At 49.7% G+C, this 21,759-nt stretch overlaps 1 protein-coding gene across 2 annotated transcripts in view; it reads left to right on the forward strand.

Annotated features, from left to right (window-relative positions):
• RIN3 (Ras and Rab interactor 3) overlaps positions 1-21,759 on the forward strand; it is a 105,646-nt gene that overhangs the window by 31,219 nt on the left and 52,668 nt on the right. For both annotated transcript variants that reach the window (XM_084883831.1, XM_084883830.1), the window contains exons 2-3: positions 601-802; positions 9,885-10,002. In XM_084883831.1, coding sequence (XP_084739957.1) covers positions 601-802; positions 9,885-10,002 — 320 coding nt within the window. The remainder of the gene's footprint in view (positions 1-600; positions 803-9,884; positions 10,003-21,759) is intronic.

The following is a 21,759-nucleotide window of genomic DNA, read 5'->3' on the forward strand; positions in this document are numbered from 1 at the left end:
GCTACGGTATCAGATAGAACAGTTTTCTGTCTTGATCCGGGTTGTAGCCAGAATGTGGCTCACTGTATGCTAGAGACTCGTGCATTTCAGTGTGTGTAAGCTACATGTGCATTAAAAAGGTTTTTAAGAGCCTGTTCGCAGTTACGCCAAATGCACCCTCTGCCTCACCCCTCCCCAAGGCCTCTGAACCCACCTTACATCGTGTTTCTGTGATGTTCACTCCAGTGCTGTCCTACAGCTGATTGTTTCTATGTATGTTTAACCCACCCTATATAATGAAAGCCTAATATGCCAATCAACCAAATGGCAGAATGACCTTCTGGAACAACCTTCCAGAACGACCTTCCGGAACAACCAGTGCGCAGGGGGCGAGGCCATGGTGGCTGTGAGGGCCTTCCCTTGCAAGAATTTCATGCATCAGGCCTCTAGTTTTGTTATAAGCACCGAAAGGTGAAGAGTTCATTCATTTCTAACTCCCTCGAGGGCCACAGGCTTCTGAGATGCTAAATAAGTCAGCGGGTTGCATTGAGCCCCCATCGGTACTAAACCTACCTCTCCGTGGGGCTGCAGAACCGGCTGACCATTCCATTCTGTTTTCAGTCCTAGTCCAGAGGCTGATAAAAGAGAGGAAGAGGAGGAGGAAGATGGCATGGGGCCTTGTCCGCCAGTCACCCCGAAGAACTGCTTTGCTCCCCGGGGCATCAGCGTCCTGGAGAAACTCGTCAAAACGTGCCCAGTGTGGCTGCAGCTGGGCCTGGGCCGGACGGAGGCGGCCCGGATCCTGCACCGGGAGGCGGCCGGGGTGAGTCCGGGTCTCGCCATCGCGTGGTCAGTGGGGCAGGTACAGCTTCCGGGAGCTGCACATTAGTTTTCCTTTGTTATGTTTATCAGCTTCCCCACCAGGGTGGTTTCTCCAGAACTCAGGAGAGAGTGGGGGTTGGGGGGAGGGCTGGGCTCTGTTTGGAGAGCAGGTGTCCCGCTGGAGAGCAGGGCGGTGTGGCTGGCTGGGGCCTCTGGGCCTTTGGGCTCCGGAGGCAGGACTGACACTTTGAGAACTAAGCCAGGTGTCTGGGGACCAGAGAGAGCCAGAAGCAGACAGACCCAAGAAGTCACCTTACATCCCTTATTGACACATGAAAACAGGGCTGTGTGACGGGGCCACAAGACTTCTTTGGAATCAGGCTCGGTGGCTTGGGCAGGTGCTTACATTTGCTGAGTCTCGCTTTCCCCCTTCGAGACGGAGCCACGAAGAGCACTTTCCTCCCAGCGGGGTAACCCCACGGGAGTGGGCAGGTGGGCAGGAAGGATGAGTCAGCGCTCACCCAGTGCCACCCCCCCCACCCCACCCCCCACGCAGTTCCTCTTACCTTTTAAAAAAGAATGTACAGTGAATTTGTTTAATTATAAAAGGGATATGCATGTTCACTGTAAAAATAAAATCAAACTGGACAAAATTGATAAAATAAAAAGGAGTATCATAAAAGTTCTTCCACCAGTTTTTCTTCAACGAACCCAGTTCCTACAAGTCTTTTTGTTTTGTTTTGTTTTTTCAGGAGGTGAAATTCAGTTAACATAAAAGTAGCCATTTCCAAATGCATGATTTAACATACCACCTCTATCTAATTCCAAACATGGCATCACCCCCAGGTGAACCCTTAGCCCTTAGCCATCAGTCAGGCCCCGTTCCTCCCTCCCCAGGCCCCGGCAACCACCAGTCCGCTCCCAGAGGTCAGTTCTGCTAGAAATGCATGTGTAGCTCTCCAGCCCTTTCCCATGGAGAGTCCCACATCCATGACAGCTGGTGTTCACTCAGTATTGCTTCCTGTCCCAGGCACTCGTCTAAATTCTTCCTGTAAATCTGAACAATTTATCCCCACAGCGGCCTTCTGGGGCAGGAAGGACTGTTCTGCCCATTTTACAGATGAGGTAACTGAGGTGCACCATTGGTGACAAAGGGAGTGAGATTTGAACCCAGGCAATCTGGGTGCTCCTGTGCTGTACATGTGCAGTACACATGTGTTTTATGTGACGCAGACGGAATCGTATCTTTCAGCCATCGGGCCCTTTTGCTGCCCTCACCTTCCGTGTAGCCTGAGGTGCTGCCCTGGGTCCGGGGCATAGACCATGCCCACTAATTCATGAGCTGAGTTGGTCAGTGGACTCATTCTGACCTTGGCCGAGGTAAAATCCATTGGGTTGGCGATGGTACCTGAAAATAGGAATTCCTGCTACGTAGGGGACCTCCAGCTAAGTCCCAGAGTTGGAGCAGATGCCCCTTCTGTTCCCTGCTCTGACCTTCCCCCCACTCTGCCCCAGGAGCTGCTGTATTTTCAAGCAGAAGCAAAGCCCTAAGCTCATGTTCTGCACAAAAGATTGGCCGACGTTACCCAACGTTGCTCTTCGCCTGATCTTACTCATCCTCACAGCGATTTGCCTCTGTTCTCAGTGGCCCTGTTTCCAGGGAAGGAAACAAAGACACAGAGACCTGGCCTCAGTTGCCTGAGCTCACACAGCTGGAAGAGCAGAGCCTGCATGGCCTGGTCTTCGGGGATGCTGGGAAACTCTTTGCTGCATAACGTCACCCCCACCGAACTGTCCAAAATCCCGCCCCACCCCCCAGCGCAATGCCTCCAGTGTTTTAAAGATGCAGATACGGTGTGGGTGGTCCTCAGGCTGTGAGAGCTCATAGGGTCATCCAAGGTCACCTGGACCCACTCCTGCTGGCACCAATGAGAGACAGTGCTTCATCCAGTCTGGGGCCAGTGGTCAAGAGATTGGAGATCCCGGCCCTTTTTTCCCAAATATCTATGTGACCTTGACCCTGTCCACCCCTTTCACCACTCCCCGTCTCCCCTCCCAGCAGCCTGCTTTTTTCTGATAAGGTGGGAACATATTGGCTCAATTTTAAATTTGTGTGTGTGTGTGTGTGTGTTTCTATCGAGAAGCAAGGCAATCAAAAAGACACCTTTATTCATTCTGCACCCAAGTGGTGTTTTTGTTTGTTCATTTTATTTTTAGAGGTTTTAGATGTATAGAAAAGTGGCAAAGAGATCTATGTCCCTTATAGATCCCTCACCCAGTTTCTCTTGTTGACATCTAACATTAGTAGGGCACATTTGTCCCAATGAATGAACCAAGACTGATACACCCGTATCAACGAAACCCCGCAGTTTACTCAGATTCCCTTAGCTTTTGTCAAATGTCCTTGTTCTATACCAGGATCCCCCCCAGGGCACCATGTACTCATCCAGTCTCCTTGTCAGCATGTCACATGGCTGTGATAGTTTCTCAGACTTTGTTTTTGACGACCTTGTCAGTTTTGAGGAGTAGTGGTTGGACATTTTGTAGAATGCTCCTCAGCGGGGAGTTGTCAGATCTTTAGACTGGGGTTATTCACATCCTCTCAATACTAGCAACATGATTAGTCACTGTGGATGTTGACCTTGGTCACCTGGCTAAGACAATTATGTGTCACTTCCTCCCCTGCCAGGTAGCTCCCTCTTCATAAGGAAGTCACGGTGTACAACCCACACTTAGGAAGAAGTCACTCTCCATCTCTTTGAGAAGCTACATAAATTATTTGCAATTCTTCTGCCTAAGACATGTGTCTCTTCTTCCCTGTTTACTTATTTTTTCAGTCATTGACTTGAAGCAATATGGACTCTGGACATTTATTTTATGCTTGGGGTGACAATGCAATACTACTTTCATTATTTTTTTGCTCAGATTACTCCAGCGTTGGCCACTGGGAGTCTCTCCGTGGGCTCCTGTGTCTCTTTGACATTCCCCCATTGTGTTTGGTTTTGTTTGCTCATTAGTTTTTGGAGTCCTCCTTTACTTTCTGTCACTACAAGATGCTCCAGGCTTATCTTGTATTTTCTTATTAATCCTCACCCAAGGATATTTTTCCATTGATTTTCTTTCCTTTTTTTTTTTTTTTTTTTTTTTTTTTTTTTTAAGAGATAATGGAAAGGAGGGGGAGAGATAGAGAGAAACATCAATGTGAGAGAGACACATTGATTGGTTGCCTCCAGCACGTGCCTGGACCAGGGCTGGGGACTGAGTCTGCAACCCAGATGTGCCCTGGACCAGAATTGAACCTGGGACCCTTTTGTCCTCAGGCCAGTGTTCTATCCACTGAGCCAAACCAGCCAGGGCTCTCATATTTTTTGCCCTAGTTCTAGAACCAGCCATTTCTCCAAGGAGCCTTCACTCCTTTTACTGGAGGGTAGTATTTGAAACCAAGATCACAAGGCCATGTGTGTTCATTGCTGCTGGAGTGTCCTTGCTTCCAGGCCCACAGGTGGTGTTTAATGACAGACTCCTTATAAGATTGCCGGTGGTGATGTGGGTGGGGGGGAGGGGAGCTTGGAGAGAAGATAAGCTGAAGAGTTGCAGGAACCTGAGCTGTGATGCAGAACAGCCATGTGGGAGGTCCAGGGCACCTTCCCAGGTGTGAGTTCAAGGATGACACTTCTGATCCATGTTAGTTTGGTGGTAGCATCACTGAAGCCCGCTCTTGCCCCTTCTCTTGCTGGGGCCAGGAAAGAGCTCACAGTTAGCAGTTACTCCAGGTCTGCTCTGTGCCATGCACTGTCTCTCATCTCTCCAACAGCCCTGCAGAACAGGGGGCGGGCTCTCTAGTTCATAACTAAGGAAACTCCATTGTGATGGTAAGGAGCCTAAGGAATAGAGCCGGCAATGAGTGAGTGCCTTCAAAAGCTTTTTAAAAACCACCACAGCCTAACTGGCATGGCTCAGTGGCTGAGTGTCATCCTATGAACCAGGAGGTCACTGTTCAGTTCCTGGTCAGTAACATGCCTGGCTTGTGGGCATAATCCCCAGTAGGGGTCTTGCAGGAGGCAGTCCATCAGTGATCCTCCCTCCTCATTGATGATTCTATCCATCTCCCTCTCTCCCTTCCTCTCTGAAATCAACAAAAATCTGTTTTAAAAACCACCATGTCTCAGCCTCAGCCTTAGAAATGCTGATTCTTTGGCTTGGAAAGGGGCTTAGGCACCGATAGGCTTTAAAAGCTCTCCAGGTGATTTTGTTCTGCAGCCAGGATTGAGAAACTCCACTCCAGGCCAGGATACAGCTCCGGTGTCAGCCATGGGAAGGTGGGTCACGTGCATCCAAAGCAGGCTCTGGCAACTCAATCGCCGACCTCCACAGGCGAGGCAGCTCCTGCACCCGTGGCCTCAGGAAGGCTAACCACTCCGTTCCTGCCCTGATGGGCCCGATCAGAAAATCTCCCCAAGCAACTGGAAAATAGTCCTACAGTAACAAAAGTGGGAAAGCAGACAGCTCGGGATTGTCCAGGCCAACAATGGCGAGTGAACACAAAACCATTTAGAGTATCTAGTGTTGGGTTTTCAGACGTTTGTGTGGGGAGGAGGAGGGGCGCAGTGGCTGCAGACTTCTCTCCCTAAGCATCCCTGTGCCAACGGTTACTGGAATCAGCTGGTCTTTCCAACTCCCGCTGGCAAAGGTAGCAGGAAGGGGCTTCCGGGACCGCTGACCCTGCCTCGGCACTGCAGACATTTAGCTGTGAAGCTAAACTCACTTTTGTGAAAGCCTCTTGGGGTCTGACTGTGCTGGGACAGTACCTGGGGTGGGGAATGTCCGGCCCATGGGCCTTAACACAAAATCCTCATAAAAGGAAGAGAGGAAGAGGGCACCCAGAAGTTGAGGCTGCGTGTTTATCTACCCGATGGCTATGTCAGTACCTTCTGTTGCTTAACAAACTGCTCCAAAATTCAGTGATTTACAACAGTCACCATTGGATTTGCTCACGATTCTGGGTCAGCAGTTTGGGCTGAGTTCTGCTGAGCGGTTCTTCTGCCCATCTCTCCCGGGGTCAGCGTGCAGTCACATTGTCTGGCCGTGTGACGAGCTGGTTGGCCTGAGATGACTTCTCTCACATGTCCAGCGGCTGTGCCCGCTGTCGGCTGGGCCCGCAGGCTCCCGCAGGGTCTTCACCTGGCTGTGGTCCGAAGGGTGAGCGTGGAAATTGACATGCCTCTGAGGCCTGGCTCAGAACGCCAAGCATCACTTCTGCTGCATTCTTTTGGTCCAAGCAAGTCTCCAAAGCTACTTGCAGGGGGTAGAGAAAGAGAAGCAAGGGGGGCTTGGAGAATTTGCACATGGAACCCCTAAGGGTGTTGGAGGAAGAGCTCTGGGTGGCCCACCCAGCACTTTTGCCCCCTCTGTGGGAAGCATCTCTTTAGAGGATAACAAGTGGGCAACCTGTGAGGGTGGGGACCAGGGGAATTGGTGGTCTCCCTCCTAGCAATGACCTTGGTGGTCTCCCTCCTAGCAGTGGCCTTGGCTGCACTCCCCCGGGTGTGAGCCCAGGAGATTCGCTACCACTTAGAATGCTTTGCAGGAGTCCCTGCTCTGCAGCGCTTCCCCACTATGCTGCACAGAGACCCTGTTTTCACACTGTGGTTACTTCCCAGAAGCGACTCTGTGACTAGCTGAGCAGCTAAAGCTCCCTGAAGGGGAATGAGGAGCAGGCCCTCTTATTCCAAAGGACAGTGGCCAGAACAGACCACTTGGTGGAGTTCTGCCCACAGCAGGCACCTGTGAGTGCCCCCTTCCCACTAACTAGCAGTCTCTTATACCCCCACCCCCTTCCCCCAGGGCCTGTCTTGGCTCCTCAGATGAGAAGCCCGGGACTCGGCCACGGCAGAGGAGGTGCTGGGGGAGGCTGTAGCCATGCTGACAGAGGGGGGACTTCGGGTTCAGAACTGAGGGCTTGTCAGAGACCAGCCAGAGGAGCGTTCCACCCCTCACACCACCCCCTCACGCCGGCCCCCGAGGAAGTAAGTACTAGCTCACGCAGGTGATGGCAAGAGATAAGCGAGATGCTCACGGTGACACCTGGGGCTGCATCCTGTGTCTGCACTTCCTGTCCACATGGCCCTGGGATCCTTTGGTCTGTCTGTGCCCCACACCTTCATGCATCAGAGGGAGCAGTAATAGGACCAGCCCCAGAGGCCTGTGGTGAGAACTGGGTGATGCCCGGTGTCAGGTGCCTGGGCCGGAGCGCAGGCCTTAGCCGCTCTTTGAACGTGTGGCTCCTTCCTACCGACTGGCCCCCTCTCTCCAGGAAGCCCCTCCTCCTTCTCTCCACAGTAAGCACATGTGGTTCTAGATGGAGACCGAGGCACAAAGGCCAGCAGCGGGGTTGGGGTGGGGTCTCTGTGGAGACCCACTTGTCCCGAAGGGCATGCTCCTGGGCAGTATCTCAGGTACTTCTCCCAACCCTGAGGGCTTTGACTTCCTTTCTGGCTTTGGCCGGTGGTCTTCGGTGTTAGTAACCCCATTTGCAGACCAGAACACTGAGGCTCAGGGAAGCCGTGGAATTTCCCAGGCCCACAGAACTCATAGCTGGCTGCTCCCCTGCTGGCCTCTGACAAGCCCTCATGCAAGCCCCAGGCCCCCTCCTGGTAGGTCTGGGCCCGTCACCCTCCCAGTACACCAATGTGTCACCAACCAGGGCTCCTCTGAGCTTCTGGCTACAGAGGTCTATTGGGGGGGGGGGGGGGGGAAGGGAGGAGGCTGCAATTCCAACCCCCTTTGAAACTCAGGGCCCACCCAGCAGTCACCTGTTAGCTTAAACTCAGGTGTGGTAGCGAGGGGCTATTTGTGAATGACAGAAGACACTCCTATCCCGTCACTCAGGAAATTCCAGGGATTTCTGAAGCTTTGCCAGGAAAGGGGGACAAAGGCCAGATGTATTTTCGTAAATCACCCCCATGCTCTACCAGCCCCCGGTGATGAGCCCAGGAGATTCGCTACACTCTCTCCCGTTCCCTTGATCACTGGTTCCCACTTGGTCCTCCGAGGAAGGGGCAGAGTGACCTCCTTTCTCTGAAAGACCGCGTGCTCCTGGCTCAGCTCAGAGCAAGGCCAGGCGTACGTACTGGAAGCCCAGGTCACCGCGGAGCAGAGGACAGGGGCCTCTGGAAGGGAGCCGCCTTCCTGCCAGTCCCCTGGGGAGGGCCCCTCCAGCGTGGGCCCCTTTGCAGGCAGCATCCCGCCTGCTCCTCGTCTCTGCCCCGGAAGCCTCCCTCCCACCCTCCCTCCTTTCGAGTTCTCACGCCTCTGCGTGCTTCAGGAGAGGGGCTGGTGAACTCATTGGCAGCCCCCGTTCAATGACTAAGGGGCTCTTTATGTCACTGCCCCCAGGGGGACAGGCTCCCTCAGGGAGAGCACAGCCTTCAGGCAAGGGCACCCTCTGGGCTGGTGGAGGGTAGGGCGGTGCTTGGTGCTCGGGACCCAGAGCTAAGGCCTGAGCTCAGATCCAGGGCCAGCACTTCCTCACCTTGCGGCCTTGGGCATGACGGAATGCTCTCCAGTTTCCTTCCCTATGAGATGGGGATAATCACAGCACCCACCCCCATGTGTTAGTCAGAGAACTAAGACTGTGGACTCTGAGGAACTGGTGTTAGGGCTTAGGGCGGAGGAGGGAGGTGATACGAGTTAGCTGTTACTATCAATAATAACGATATTATTATGCTTCATTAACCTTTATAGCAACATTGTGTTAATAACAAAGTAATATGATCATAATAGCAATGGCAGAGAATGTGGAGCATCATCGGGGGCTGGTAGAAACATGGGCCTCGGTGGGAAAAGGGGGGAAGGGCCGTCTCAATGGTCCTCCAGAGCCCCTCATGTGTGGGCCACGTCTCGGAGCTGTCCCAGCCCCCCTCCCCAGGGCCCTCCACCCCACCTTCCCTCTGCCGCCTTGGCGGGACTCCGTGAACCACTGGTCTTCCCAGCTCTGGACCCAGGTGAGATGTGAGGGAGGGGCGGTGCCTCCGAGACCAACTCCTTTCTCAGGAAAGGAAGGCATGACCTTTCCTTGGCTAAGGACACCCAGCCCCCCTCCTCGGGGGAGGCTGTGCCCCCGAGGCTGGGGACAGGTGTCGATCCTCTCCTGGAAGGAGGGCAGAGTTTGTGAATGAAGCAGGGACCCCCTCCCCAGGATGGCGGTGGGAGGTGCAGCCCCTTCACGGAGCGGAAGCACTGGGGAAGCAGAAGTGGGGGGCTGTGAACACCAGCTCTGGTGTAGAGTCTGGTGACGCCTCAGTTACTAGAGAGAGAGATGCATCCTCCAGGCTGAGTGGCAAACCCACAGGAGGAGAAAGGACAGTCCCACCCGGGGAGCCAGGCCCCGATGGGCATGCACTCAGGCATCACAGCAGCCAGAGGAGAGGGGCCCCGTCAGGATCTGCGAGCGCCTCTGTTTCTTCATCTGTGAAATGGGGACAACACAGCTCACGTCAGAGGGTTATTGATAGGAAGGAGCAAGTGAATGTATGCAAAGTATTCATCACAGTTCCTGTCCCAGAGAAAGCTCTATGATAATCGTTAGCTATTTTCATTTCTGTGGGGACAATAGTGTGAATGGACCCATGTCTGTGATCGCGTCCACCGGGCTCCCCAGAGAGCTGACATTCAACCTGACTCATGTACGTTAGGACTCTCCTAAGTGTGGACCCTGGACCAGCACCCGGGTTGGAATCAGCTGATTCTGGGGACACCCCCCCCCCGCCCCCACAACCGAACCAGCATCTTGGTGGGACTTGGGACTCTGTGTGTTAAACCCCTCTCGCCTAACCCTGTCTCCAGCACAGAATTCTTGGGGAAACAACGATTTAGTGGAATCCCGCTCTGTGGGCAAATGAGAAATTGAGACTCGGGAGCCGGGGGACATGGGCTGGGTGACACATGGCTCGTTGGCCAGAATCCCCCATTCTCCTGAGAGATGCTCGACTGTCCGCCCCGCCTGCTTGTTTCTGGAACATTCCAGATGACTCCCATCTCTCTGTTATCCTGTCGGGTTCACACAGCCCCCTTCTCTGTTGCAGACCTTCCTGGTGCGCAGGGACGGCGGCTCGAAGCACCTGGTGCTCTGTGTCCACTTCCCTTCCCGGAACGGGAGCTCGTCCGAGGTGCTCGAGTACACCATCAGAGAAGAAAAGTCGAGTGAGTACCCGTCCTTCTGCTCGGCCTCCGACCACAGCAGCAGATGCTGCACCCCTAACCACAGAGCCCCCCCTCAGGCCGGAGGGGTGTAGAATTAGAACCACGGGAAGTTCTCAGCGCGGACGCGATTGCTGGGTCACTGTCAGTTTCCGCTCCCTGTGTCGCTGCCTGCTGGCTGGCTTCCTGGAGGCCGCTGTGGGGTTTCCTCCTGTCCGCTCAGGCTGGAGAGAGGGGAGAGATGGAGCAGGAACGTCTGGGGCCCTGGGGCGTGGTGACAGCCCAGACACACTCATGATCTCGGACAAGTCACTGATCCTCTCTGGGCCTCTGTTTTCTCATCTGTCAAATGGGCACAGTAGTCGCCTCAAGGAGCAAGTGCTTTGAAAGACAAAACCCCTATGTATGCATGGGACTGGGCTTGCACCCCAATGGGGAAATGTTTAGGGACCTCCAATCCAGGGTGGGTTTGTACCGAGACACAATAAGAGCGTTTGGGCTTCCCCCTCCTCTTGTGGGCCATGCCCCATATTAAGGGCCCAAAAGCATGTTAGAAGAATCTGAAGAATATTCCAAGTACCAGCTTAAATCCTCCTATAACTAGATCCAGGGAGTGTGGGCAGCTTTTTACTCTTAGTTAGCAATAGTGACAACAGTTAAAGGAAAGAAAATAGCCCTAGCTGGTTTGGCTCAATGGATAAAGCATTGCCTGCTGACAGAAGGGTCACAGGTTTAATTCCAGTCAAGGACACATACCTCAGTTGCAGGCTCAACCCCTGGCCCCAATCGATGAGTGCAGGATGCAACAAATCAATGTGTCTCTCTCACATTGATGTTTCTCTCTGTGTGTCTCTCCCTCCCCCTCCACTCTCTCTAAAAATCAGTGGAAAAATATCCTCAGATGAGGATTAACCAAATAAATAAATAAATAAATAAATAAATAAATAAATAAATAAATAAATAAAATATTTATTAAGTAGTATATAAGCATTATAAGTATATAACATACTTATATAGTATATACTTAAGTAATTTATGTTTACACTAGTGGCCCTGTGCATGAATTCGTGCACCAGAAGCTCTCCAATAGCTCACTGCCACCCTCCCATAGCTCCCCCCTGCCCTCCCTCATAGCTTGCTGTAGTTTTCCGCCGCCCACTGGTAGCTCGCTGCCCCACCCTCCTGCTGATTTGTGATCCAGTTGTTATGTGGTCGGTCGTTACGCTTCATGGCGTAATGACCATTTGCATATTATATCTTTATTATATAGGATAACTATTATCTAAATATTTTTAAACAGTTACTAAATATTTTGGAATGCTTGTTTCCTAAGAGGCACTTAAGAGAGCCCTGGCTTCCAGGGTCTCCCAGTCTAACAGCGGGTGGGGCATGGTGGGTGATAAAGACAGACATCCGCACTTGCTGTGCAGTGTGGTAGGTGTGACTGTGCCCCTGGCTGAGGGGCACAGAGGCCACAGATATTGAATGAATTCAAAGAGTCTGGAGGATTCGGCTAGAAATAAATGATAGCGATTCAGTCCACAGGCCAGGCAACAACCCAGAAATGTTCCAAAGAAGAAAGAAAAGTTGAGAATTCTTATCATACAAAGCACATTCTGGCCCTGCATTCTTAGCGGTCCTCCAGGGCCATTACCGGATGTCAGGTGACCTGGAGGATGGGTGCCAGGAGGTCTGGTCATGTCCAGTGGTCAGGACGATGTCATGTAGTCTGAGCACACGAGCCCTTCGGGAGATCATCGGAAGGTTATCTGGAGGCCGGAATGTGTGCAGATGTATAGCCAGGCTTCGATGCAGGACTGGAAAGTTCAGAGCATTTACGTTCCAGGCTCGTGAGAACAAGAATAGAATCGCTTCCTCAGGCCTCCACCTGCTTGAGTTTGGTAACTTAACATCTTGTCTATGGGGACTGCATTTATTTCTTCAGCCAGTTCCTCACAGACCATGGTGGGAAGGATTTGGGAGGGTGCCATGCAGGAGGGGGCCCAGGCTGGGTCCTGAGGGTGAGTGTGTGAGATAAAGGCTGATTTTCTAGCTCGGGAATTAGAGGAGAAACTGAAGGCAGAGGCTGGTTCCCACTCTTGCTGTCTGGGGGTCCTATCTGTGGAGACCAGGACTCAGGAAGAATGGGTAAAACAGAAATCTCTCACTCGTGTGTCCAACAGATTGTTATGAAGCATCTACTCTGTGTCAGGCACTGTCCTCCCACTGGGGACACACAAGAAACAAAACCCAGTCCCTACCTCTCAGAGATTAGGTTGGGGTGGAAGGAGGAGACAATAAGGAAACCATATTGGGTGGCTGTCAGGCAGATGGAGCCAGGCTACGCAGAACGTGGAGGTGGGAGATCAGCCAGCTGCTGGGATGATGATAAAAAGGTCTAATGGCTTAACCATAGAAGAGGCTAGTTTCCCGCTCAGGCTAGTTTCCCAATCCTTTCTAGTTCTCTTCAATGATTCCTGGTCCATGGGTAAGGCTCAGGGATCCTGGCTGATGGAGGCCCTGCCACCTTCAGCACACAGCTTCCAGTTGCCCATGGTTGACTCCACCCAATAGGCTGGAAGGGGAAACCACATGGAAGAGGCTTGTGGGTGGATTTATCAAGTCCTGGAAGTGTTACCTGTGCTTGTATTCTATTGGCTAGAACCAGTCATGTGACCATACCTAATTGCAAGGGAGACTGGGAAATGTGGTCCACACCTGTGTCCAAGCAGAAGCAGAGGGCCTAGATTTTGGTGAACTGCTAGAGTCTAAGGTTATAGTGTGTGTACAGTTGTTAATTTATATAGCAAACCTTAGTGACCCTCTCTCCCCGCATCGTGCAGTGTCCAGCAGGAAAGAAAGTGTAGGAATCTCAAAGAGGAAAGAAAGAACCTCATAGTCTCCCCGGGTGCTCTCTTGAGGTCATGGGAGAGGGACACACATGAGCCTTGTGTGGACTTGTGTAGTCCTGCCTCTTAATGAGAGTAACCGGGCTGTGGGAACTAACCTAGATATTAGTTAGCTACTACAATCCTTTAGAAACCCAAGGGCCAAATGGACTTGACATTTTAACACCAACCTCAGGAAAGAAGCTGGAAGTGGGGAGTAGGGATGCGCTGAGCGTGTTACACGTCAACATGTGCTCTAGAAGTGCAAGCGGGGAGCATTGTGCAAGGTCAGGCTGATCGGGAAGGCTTCTTGGAGGAAGAGGGAATCGGGCTGGACCGATGTAGAGTCTGGAAGTTCTGCTCTTCTCCTTTGCCCAGCTGCTTCTTTCCCATCTCTCTGCCCCCAGAGCAATCCTTTCTAGGTCTCTCCAACCCAACCCACCCCCCAGCCACCCCAGCTTCTTGGAACTCGGTCAGAAAGCACAAGCCTTCCCAATGGAACCAGGACATCGAGTCTGGTGGCATGTCTCCTTTCTATTAGGAGACCAAGGGACCAACCAGGGCACTTAGGCATGGAGGCAGCTTACTCCTCTGGGTTTGGGACTTCCTCCCAGAGCCATGCAGTAGAATCTGTTTCCATTAAAAAAATAAAAATAAAAAAAAAATATATATATATATATATATATACATATATATATATATGTATGTATAGTTATTGATTTCAGAGAGGAAGGGAGAGGGAGAGAGAGATAGAAACATCAACGATGAGAGAGAATCATTGATCGACTGCCTCCTGCACTCCCCCAAACTGGGGATCAAGCCTACAACCCAGGCATGTGCCCTGACCAGAACTGAACCATGACCTCCTGGTTCATAGGTCAATGCTCAGCCGCTGAACCATGCCAGTCAGGCTCACTTTCCATTTTTAAACTTTTAAAAAGTTCAGTACCCAGCTTTGCTGAAAAGACTATCAACACCCAAACCAAAAATCCTTTAGGTAACGTAACTTTTCTAATCTTGATTTGTGTTCACTCACTGAATGCATTTTGTTTTGCTCTATCTTTATATTACTTCACTGCTCCCTATACCTCTGGTCCCTGAGGTCTCCCTGCCCCAAACCCAGACAGTAACAGAGCAGCAGTAATATGTATTTTTGCCATGTTGCTTCGCTGAACCTACCTTTCTCCTTGTCTTCCTGTTCGGCGGTTCCCTCCTTAGCATCGTGCTGGAGCACAGACTGCAGGAACAACACAGCCTGTGATGGAACCCCAGGGCTGCTTTTTCTCCCTGTGTGACTTTGGGCACCAGGGTCCTACAATGGGAATGATAGTGGTGCCTCCCTCAGTGGAGTTAGTGTGTCTAAAGTGTCTAGAGCCCTAGCCGGTTTGGCTCAGTGGATAGAGCGTCTGCCTGAAGACTGAAGGATCCTGGGTTCAATTCTGGACATGGGCAGATGCCCAGGTTGCGGGCTCGATCCCCAGTAGGGGGCATGCAGGAGGCAGCCAATCAATTATTCTCATCATTGATGTTTCTATCACTCTCTCCCTCTCCCTACCTCTCTGAAATAAATAAAAACATATTTTTAAACAAATAAATAAAGTGCTAGATGGGATGCTGCCTGATTCATGAATCTCTCAATAAAGCCAATTAGATCTTTTTCTAAAAAGATAATAAGGTGCTTAGGCTCGTACAGGGGACAATAACAGTTAGTGTTTGTTGTTGTTGCTGTTAATCCTCCTGCAGGATTAAGCCGAAAGGAGGAATGGAATGAGCCTGCTACACACGTGGTTCCTGGGCTCTGGGTAAGTCCCAGCCCATACTCGGGACTACTTTGTGGTCCCTCTTGGGAGGAGGGAGCCACCAGCCTCCCGAGTCCTCCTGTGGCTGTGGTGGCCGCAGTGAGGGGCAGCCTGAGGAGGAAGTGGGCAGGGAAAGGCCCAGGGCCTAGAACTGGGGCCTTTTGTTGGGATTCCCCACCCAAAGCTGAGGCCAAGGAAGGAGACAAGGGGATCCCCCAAAAGTGGGTGGTCAGTCTCACTGTGGCCCCGCTCTGTTTGCTTTGGGGGAGAAAGACTCCCCTGGACCACCTCTCTGAGTCTGCGTGCTTGGGTTGTCCTCTGGTTCCTTGTTCAGAGTTTGTTTTTTTCTCAAAACCCTGAAGCAGTCAGCTCAGACTAGTTATGCCGCAATAACAAACAACACTAAACTACAGTGGCACTCACGCAGGTATGTACGCACATGGAGTCCTGCACACAAAGCAGCGTGAGTGCATTTTTCTCTCATGTTACATGTCAGCTGAGGCTCTTGATAAAAACATCTTCATTCTGCAGTCAGGGCTGAAAGAGCAGCCCGGGCATGTGCTCTGACTGGGAATCAAACTTTGACCACCTGGTTCATGGGTCAGTGCTCAACTACTGAGCCACACTGGCTGGGCGGGGGTACCTTTTAAACCAAGAATGACTTGGAAGTCCACACAGGAACATTGCATGGGACCCATTATCCTAGAGTGATGTTTACACCTGCATTCACACCAAAATGTGTGTCAAGTCCAGCCAAAACCGGTTTGGCTCAGTGGATAGAGCATCAGCTTGCGGACTGAAATGTCCCAGGTTTGATTCCGGTCAAGGGCATGTACCTTTGGTTGCGGGCACATCTCCAGTAGGGGGTGTGCAAGAGGCATCTGATCGATGATTCTCTCTCATCAGTGTTTCTAACTCTCTATCCCTCTCTCTTTCTCTCTGTGAAAAATCAATAAAATATATTTTTAAAAAAGGTGTCAAGTCCAACAAACGGTAAGGAAAGTTTATTAAGGTCAGGTTGGAATGGAGAAGGCCACTCTTTCTGTGTTAGCAGGGGCGGTATTGCCTCATGGTGGGTTTGGCACTCTTGTCAATGCCAGGCTCTTTTGAGAGCATGAGCTTTGGAGAGGCAGGCAGTTCCAGGTCTGTCTCTGTCTCTCTCTGTCACCTTGTGACATCAGCCAAGTTCCTTCACTTCTCTGTGCTTCAATGTCCTTGTGTACAGCACAGCTCTTGGAGGAGTGATGAGTGAATACGTGTGGGGACACAAGACAATATTGCCTGGCACGTGGGAAGCACTCAGTAGCATCGTGACTGTAATGCTGTGATTTGTAGTAAGAAATAGCCTATTTGGTTATTGTTCAACTCCTGGCACAGAACTCTCAAACCCTTGGAATTTTCTAAGTGATCGGAGCAATAAAGGTGGCTTGATGCTCAGAACAAGTCCCTTTAACATGAGCTTATGTAAATGGCACCCAAGGACAGGGACCAGTTGACAGGGGAGCCCGCCATGTGATAGAAGGTTGGAACTTCCAGTCTAGAGGTTGAGTCAATTCCTGATGGCCCAATGCAGCAGGCCTTGGTAATGACGCCTTCGTAAAACCCAAAAGGCCCGGTTCGGAGAGCTTCCAGGTTGATGAACACACGGAGATTTAGGGAGAGTGGCCACTCGGAGACGGTTACTTTGCCCTATGCAAGCTCCACGGCCCTTCCCACTTACCGTGCCCTGTGCCTCACTCCCATCTGGCTGTTCCAGACTCATGTCATTTTATAATAAACCGGTGACCCAGGAAGTCACATGTTTCCCTGAATTCTGTGGGTCGCTCTAGCAAATGACAAGAAGGAGGTCATTGGAAGGTCAAATCTGTAGTTGTCACTGGGCTTATAATTGGCATCTTAGGGGTAGGGCAAGAGGCAGTCTTATAGGACTGAGCCCCCAACCTGCAGAGTTTGACACTGTTTCCCAGTAAATAAAATCAGCATTAAGCTAAAATGTAGGACCCCCAGCTGGTGTCAGAGAATTGTTTTTGGAGTGGGGGTAAAACATGCTTTGGAATTGATGTCGGAGTTGGAGTCACTGTCTAACATCATAGCGTTGTCTCCTGGATGAAATGGAGACATTTTGGGGGAAGAGCTATCACAGTACCCATGTGTTGTAAACACTCAATGAAGCCAGCAGTTATAATTAGCTACGGGGACTGATTAGCATGCAGCTCACACCTCAAAACCATCATTTCCTGCCCTATCTGGTTTGACTCAGTGGATAGAACATCGGCCTATGGACTGAAGGGCTCCAACATCGATTCTGTCAAGGGCATGTACCTTGATTGCAGGCACATACCCAGTAGGGAGTGTGCAGGAGACAGCTGATGGATGTTTCTCTCTCATCGATGTTTCTAACTCTCTATTCCTCTCCCTTCCTCTCTGTAAAAAATCAATAAAATATATTATAAAAAAACACACCAACATTTCCTGCAACACCTATTCTTGAGAACTTCTCTAAGAAGTTGATTTCTTTTCTTTTTTTTTTAACATTTTAATTTTTAAAAAAATATATTTTTATTTATTTCAGAGAGAGGGAGAGGGAGAGAGAGATGGAAACATCAAAGTTGAGAGAGAATTATTGATTGGCTGCCTCCTGCACACCCCCCACTGGGGATCGAGCCCAAAACCCTGGGCCTGTGCTCTTGACCAGAATCGAACCTGGGACCCTTCAGTCCACAGGCCAATGCTCTATCCCTTCAGCCAAACTGGATAGAACTAAGAAGTTAATTTCTTATCGCACATCAGTTATTTCCCATGGAGGTTTGGGCTAAAAACTTAACAGAGTTTGTTTCTTTCGGTTTCTGCAACTTCCTTTATATATATATAAATATATAAAATTTTATATATATATATATATATAAATTTTATATATATATATATATATATATATATATATATATATATATATATATAAAATTGATTTTCTTACAGAGAGGAAGGGAGAGAGATAGAGAGCTAGAAACATCGATGAGAGAGAAACATCGACCAGCTGCCTCTTGCACACCCCCTACTGGGGATGTGCCCGCAACTAAGGTACATGCCCTTGACCGGAATCAAACCTGGGACCTTTCAGTCCGCAGACTGACGTTCTACCACTGAGCCAAACTGGTTTCGGCTGCAACTTCCTTTTTAGCCTCTAAAATTGGAGTTGACCCAGAAGAAACAATACATCATTGTGTAATTCAACTCTAAGAATTTATTATTACAAAACTTTGATAGTTTTTTGATTTTTTAATAGATTTTTGAATCATAGTGGTCCCTATCGTTTTTAGCCTTCCTTTGTTCACTTGAGCATTTTATTGTGAGCTTTTTCCGTGTTATTAAACATTTAAAGTTGTTCCAACTAATTAAATACAGGCATTCCTCATTTTATTGAGCTTCACTTTATTTGCACTTTGCAGATATTGTGTTTTTTTACAAATTGAAGGTTTATGGCAACGTTGCATTGAGCACATCTGTTGGCGGCATCTTTCCACCAGGCCCAGGTGATGGTCAGCAGTTTTGATCAATGAAGTATTTTTAAATTAAGGTTATGTACACTTTATAGACACAATGTGATTACACATTGAATATGCTATGGTATAATATAAACATAACTATTATATGCACTGGGAAACCAAGACTTGTGGGGCTTGCTTTATTACACAATATTTGCTTTACTGAGGTATCTCCCTGTTCTCCTCAGCCAATGAGGGCTCATCCTTCATTGTCTGTTTTATGTTTTCACATCTCCGTCCCCTGCTGGCTGGAAGCTCCTGAGGGTAGCGCATGTGTCTGGTGTGTCTGATATAACATCTGAGGTCTCCAGAGCCTAGTAGGAGGACAGGGCTTGTAGCAAGTGTTTGGGAAACACCATGCCACTGACCTGCTGGTTAATAACACCTCACACTTGAGCAGAGAGACAACCTGGTCTGGAAGGACAGAGAAAGTAGCCTACACAACTCAGTGGACCCCAGTCCAAATCTGACTCCTTTGCATTCATCAGCTGTGAGGTCTTTAGTGATGCTGCTCAATCCTCTACCTTACTAAGCCTTGGTTTTCTCAACTGTGAAATGGACTCATAATCCCGGTGGAAAGACATACAGAAGGTGCTCCTAAAACGTTAGTTGCCCCTCCCCTTCCCTGACTGCCCGCCTTCCCCCTTGGCCTGGGTCTTAGGGTTCGAAAACCTGGATTTGTATTCGGTGCTGCTGCTTAACTGAAGCAACTTGTTTGACTTCATGGCCTCACTGTCATCCACCACAAAAGGGTTAATGATGCCTCTAAGGGAACTGTTACGAGAGACTGATGAGAAAACATGAGAACATATCGAAAACCTGGCAGAAATGCAAGAGTGAGCTGAACACTGTGGCATGCATGCATTTGTGTGTGTATATATATAGCTAGCAACCATGGAGCCCTGGGCTGGGATAAGACCAGATTCTACTCTTAAAAGGCTCACGTGGGTAGCTGAGTAGATTGGGGCAAGAATGGAAGAAATGAGGGAAAGTGCTTTGTGGCTGCCATGGGTCCCTGTGCGGAGGCTCAGCTGGCCCTGGGAGGATTACCCACATCCAGGACTTGTAAGTAGATATTTCTAGGGGACTCAGCTTTGGGGTTTTTTTTTTTCCCCAAAAAGAAGAAGCCAATTGTTACTTCTGAGCACCTCTGGAGGGCCTCCAGGTTAATTTTGCTCTGGGAGTTTCCAGCTTCCCCCCTTGGAAGAGTGAGCAGCTTTAGGGCCCTTGTGAGCTTTGCAAAGCCAGGGGTAAGGGCCATGAAATGGGTTCTAATATGGTTCCCTAGGTAGCTTGCTACATGACTTTAAGCAAGTCACTCAGTGTCTCCGGCCATCCTGACTTCACCCAGCAAGAGATGAATACAAAATGCCCTGGAAATACAAAAAGTTAAAGATAAAGAGAATCTTAAAAGCAGCAAGAGAGCTCCCCTAAGACTATCAGCTAATTTCTCAACAGAAACTTTGCAGGCCAGAAGGGAGTGGCAAGAAATATTCAAAGTGATGAAAAGCAAGGGCCTATAACCAAGATTACTCTACCCAGCAAAGTTCTCATTTAGAGTCAAAGGACATATAAAGAGTCTCACAGGCAAGAAAAAGCTAAAGGAGTTCATCACCATCAGACCAGTATAACATGAAATGTTAAGGGTTTTCTTTAAGAAGAAAGAAAAAAAAAAGATAAAAAATGTGAACAATAAAATGGCAATAAATACATATCTATCAACAATTGAATCTTAAAAACACACACAAAATAAATGAACAAGCAGAACAGAAACAGACTCATAGATACAGAGAACATTTTGATGGTTGCCAGATGGGAAGGGGGTGGGGGTCGGGGTTAAAATGGTGAAGGGATTAAGAAGTACAAATTGGTGGTTATAGAACAGTCATGGGGATGCAAACAGGGGACATAGTCAATAATATCCTGAAAACTATGTCTGGTATCTGATGGGTATGAGATTTATCACTTAGTGTGTTATATAATGTCTAATCACTAGGGTGTACACCTGTAACTAATAAAAAAAAAAATGCATTGAGCCGAAACCGGTTTGGCTCAGTGGATAGAGTGTCGGCCTGTGGACTGAAAGGTCCCGGGTTCGATTCCAGTCAAGGACATGTACATTGGTTGCAGGCACATCCCAGTAGGGGGTGTGCAGGAGGCAGCTGGTCGATGTTTCTCTCTCATCGACGTTTCTAACTCTCTATCCCTCTCTCTTCCTCTCTGTGGAAAATCAATAAAATATATTTTAAAATAAAAAAATTAAAATTAAAATTAAAAAATGCATTGGAAGGATAAAGGCCCACACAGAGAAGGTGCTATTCTTCATTTACTTGATCCAAGCACCTGAATTCTAAAGCCTCACCACAGCCAAGGAAAATACCGGATGCTCGGTGCCCAGGGAGCCCCCCTGACCTCCTGGAAAGTCATGATATTGTGCCTGTCCCATCAACTTCTCCTTTCTGCCCAGACTACTTAAAGAAGCAGTCAGAGGTGAGGCCTCCTGGAAAGTTCTGTAGAAATGGACTGGTATCTTTGCAGCCCTTTGTATCCATCTCCCCTTATCTCTTGAGAATCAATGATTAGTCTGTGCTGCTCTTATCAGCAGCCCTGATCCTGTTACACACCTTTTGTTGTGCTTGTGGCTGTCTTGGCCTTGGTTTGCACAGTGGAAACTTTTCGGGAACCTGCCTAGCAAAACTTCCCCTGCTGGGATGTTCCTTTAATGCAGTCTTTGTTGCCAGCCCAGACTGCCCTGAGCAGCCCCCAGGGCAGACCCAGTTCCCCAATAACTAGGCCTTACCCAGGCCATTCTATCCAGCCTTCCCCAGTTACTGGGGGCCCACTGTGTACCAGGCATGGGTGGGCTTCCATAGAACCCTTCCCTCTTGTCCTCATCACAGCTCTAGGGAACAGGTGCTAGGACCCCCATTTTAACTGAAGAAATTGTGCCTAAGGAGGGAACTGGGTTGAACCGGGGCTGTTAACTCCACTGTCACCGCGGCCAGGTGCTTTTTTGCTGATCTCATACGCCCCTTATGCGCGTGGCTCTTCAAGTTAGGGGAGGTGGAGGTGGAGGACGCCAGAGAGGGAGGTAGAGCAGACAGTGATTGAGTACATCTGAGAACTCTAGAGTTACCCTAGAATCAGGCCTAAGCTAAGCTTAGACCCGGGGGCTTGATGTGCATTGCAAAGAACCAGAGCTGGACAGAGAGGTGGCAGACAGGGACTGGATGGCTTCAACAGGTGAGGAGGGGTCTCGAGAGTCATTGAGGTCACCTGAGCCTCAGGTCTCTGAATGATTCTGGCTCTGTTGTTGTTGTTGTTGTTGATGTCATCATTGTCGTCATTAGTATCACAGATGTCCCTTCAACCCCTCTTTTTCTCTCCCACCCCTGCCCCATCCTGGTCTTTTCCCACTATTGTCTGTGTCCATGGGATATGCACATTTGCATATATGATCTTTGGTTAATCTCCTCCACTCCCCTCCCCACTGATCTCTATTGTTCTGTTCCATGCATCCATGCCTCATCA

The sequence above is a fragment of the Pipistrellus hanaki genome (assembly GCF_964339955.1).
Source record: "Pipistrellus hanaki genome assembly, chromosome: 1".
In the NCBI taxonomy this organism is placed as follows: Eukaryota; Metazoa; Chordata; class Mammalia; order Chiroptera; family Vespertilionidae; genus Pipistrellus; species Pipistrellus hanaki.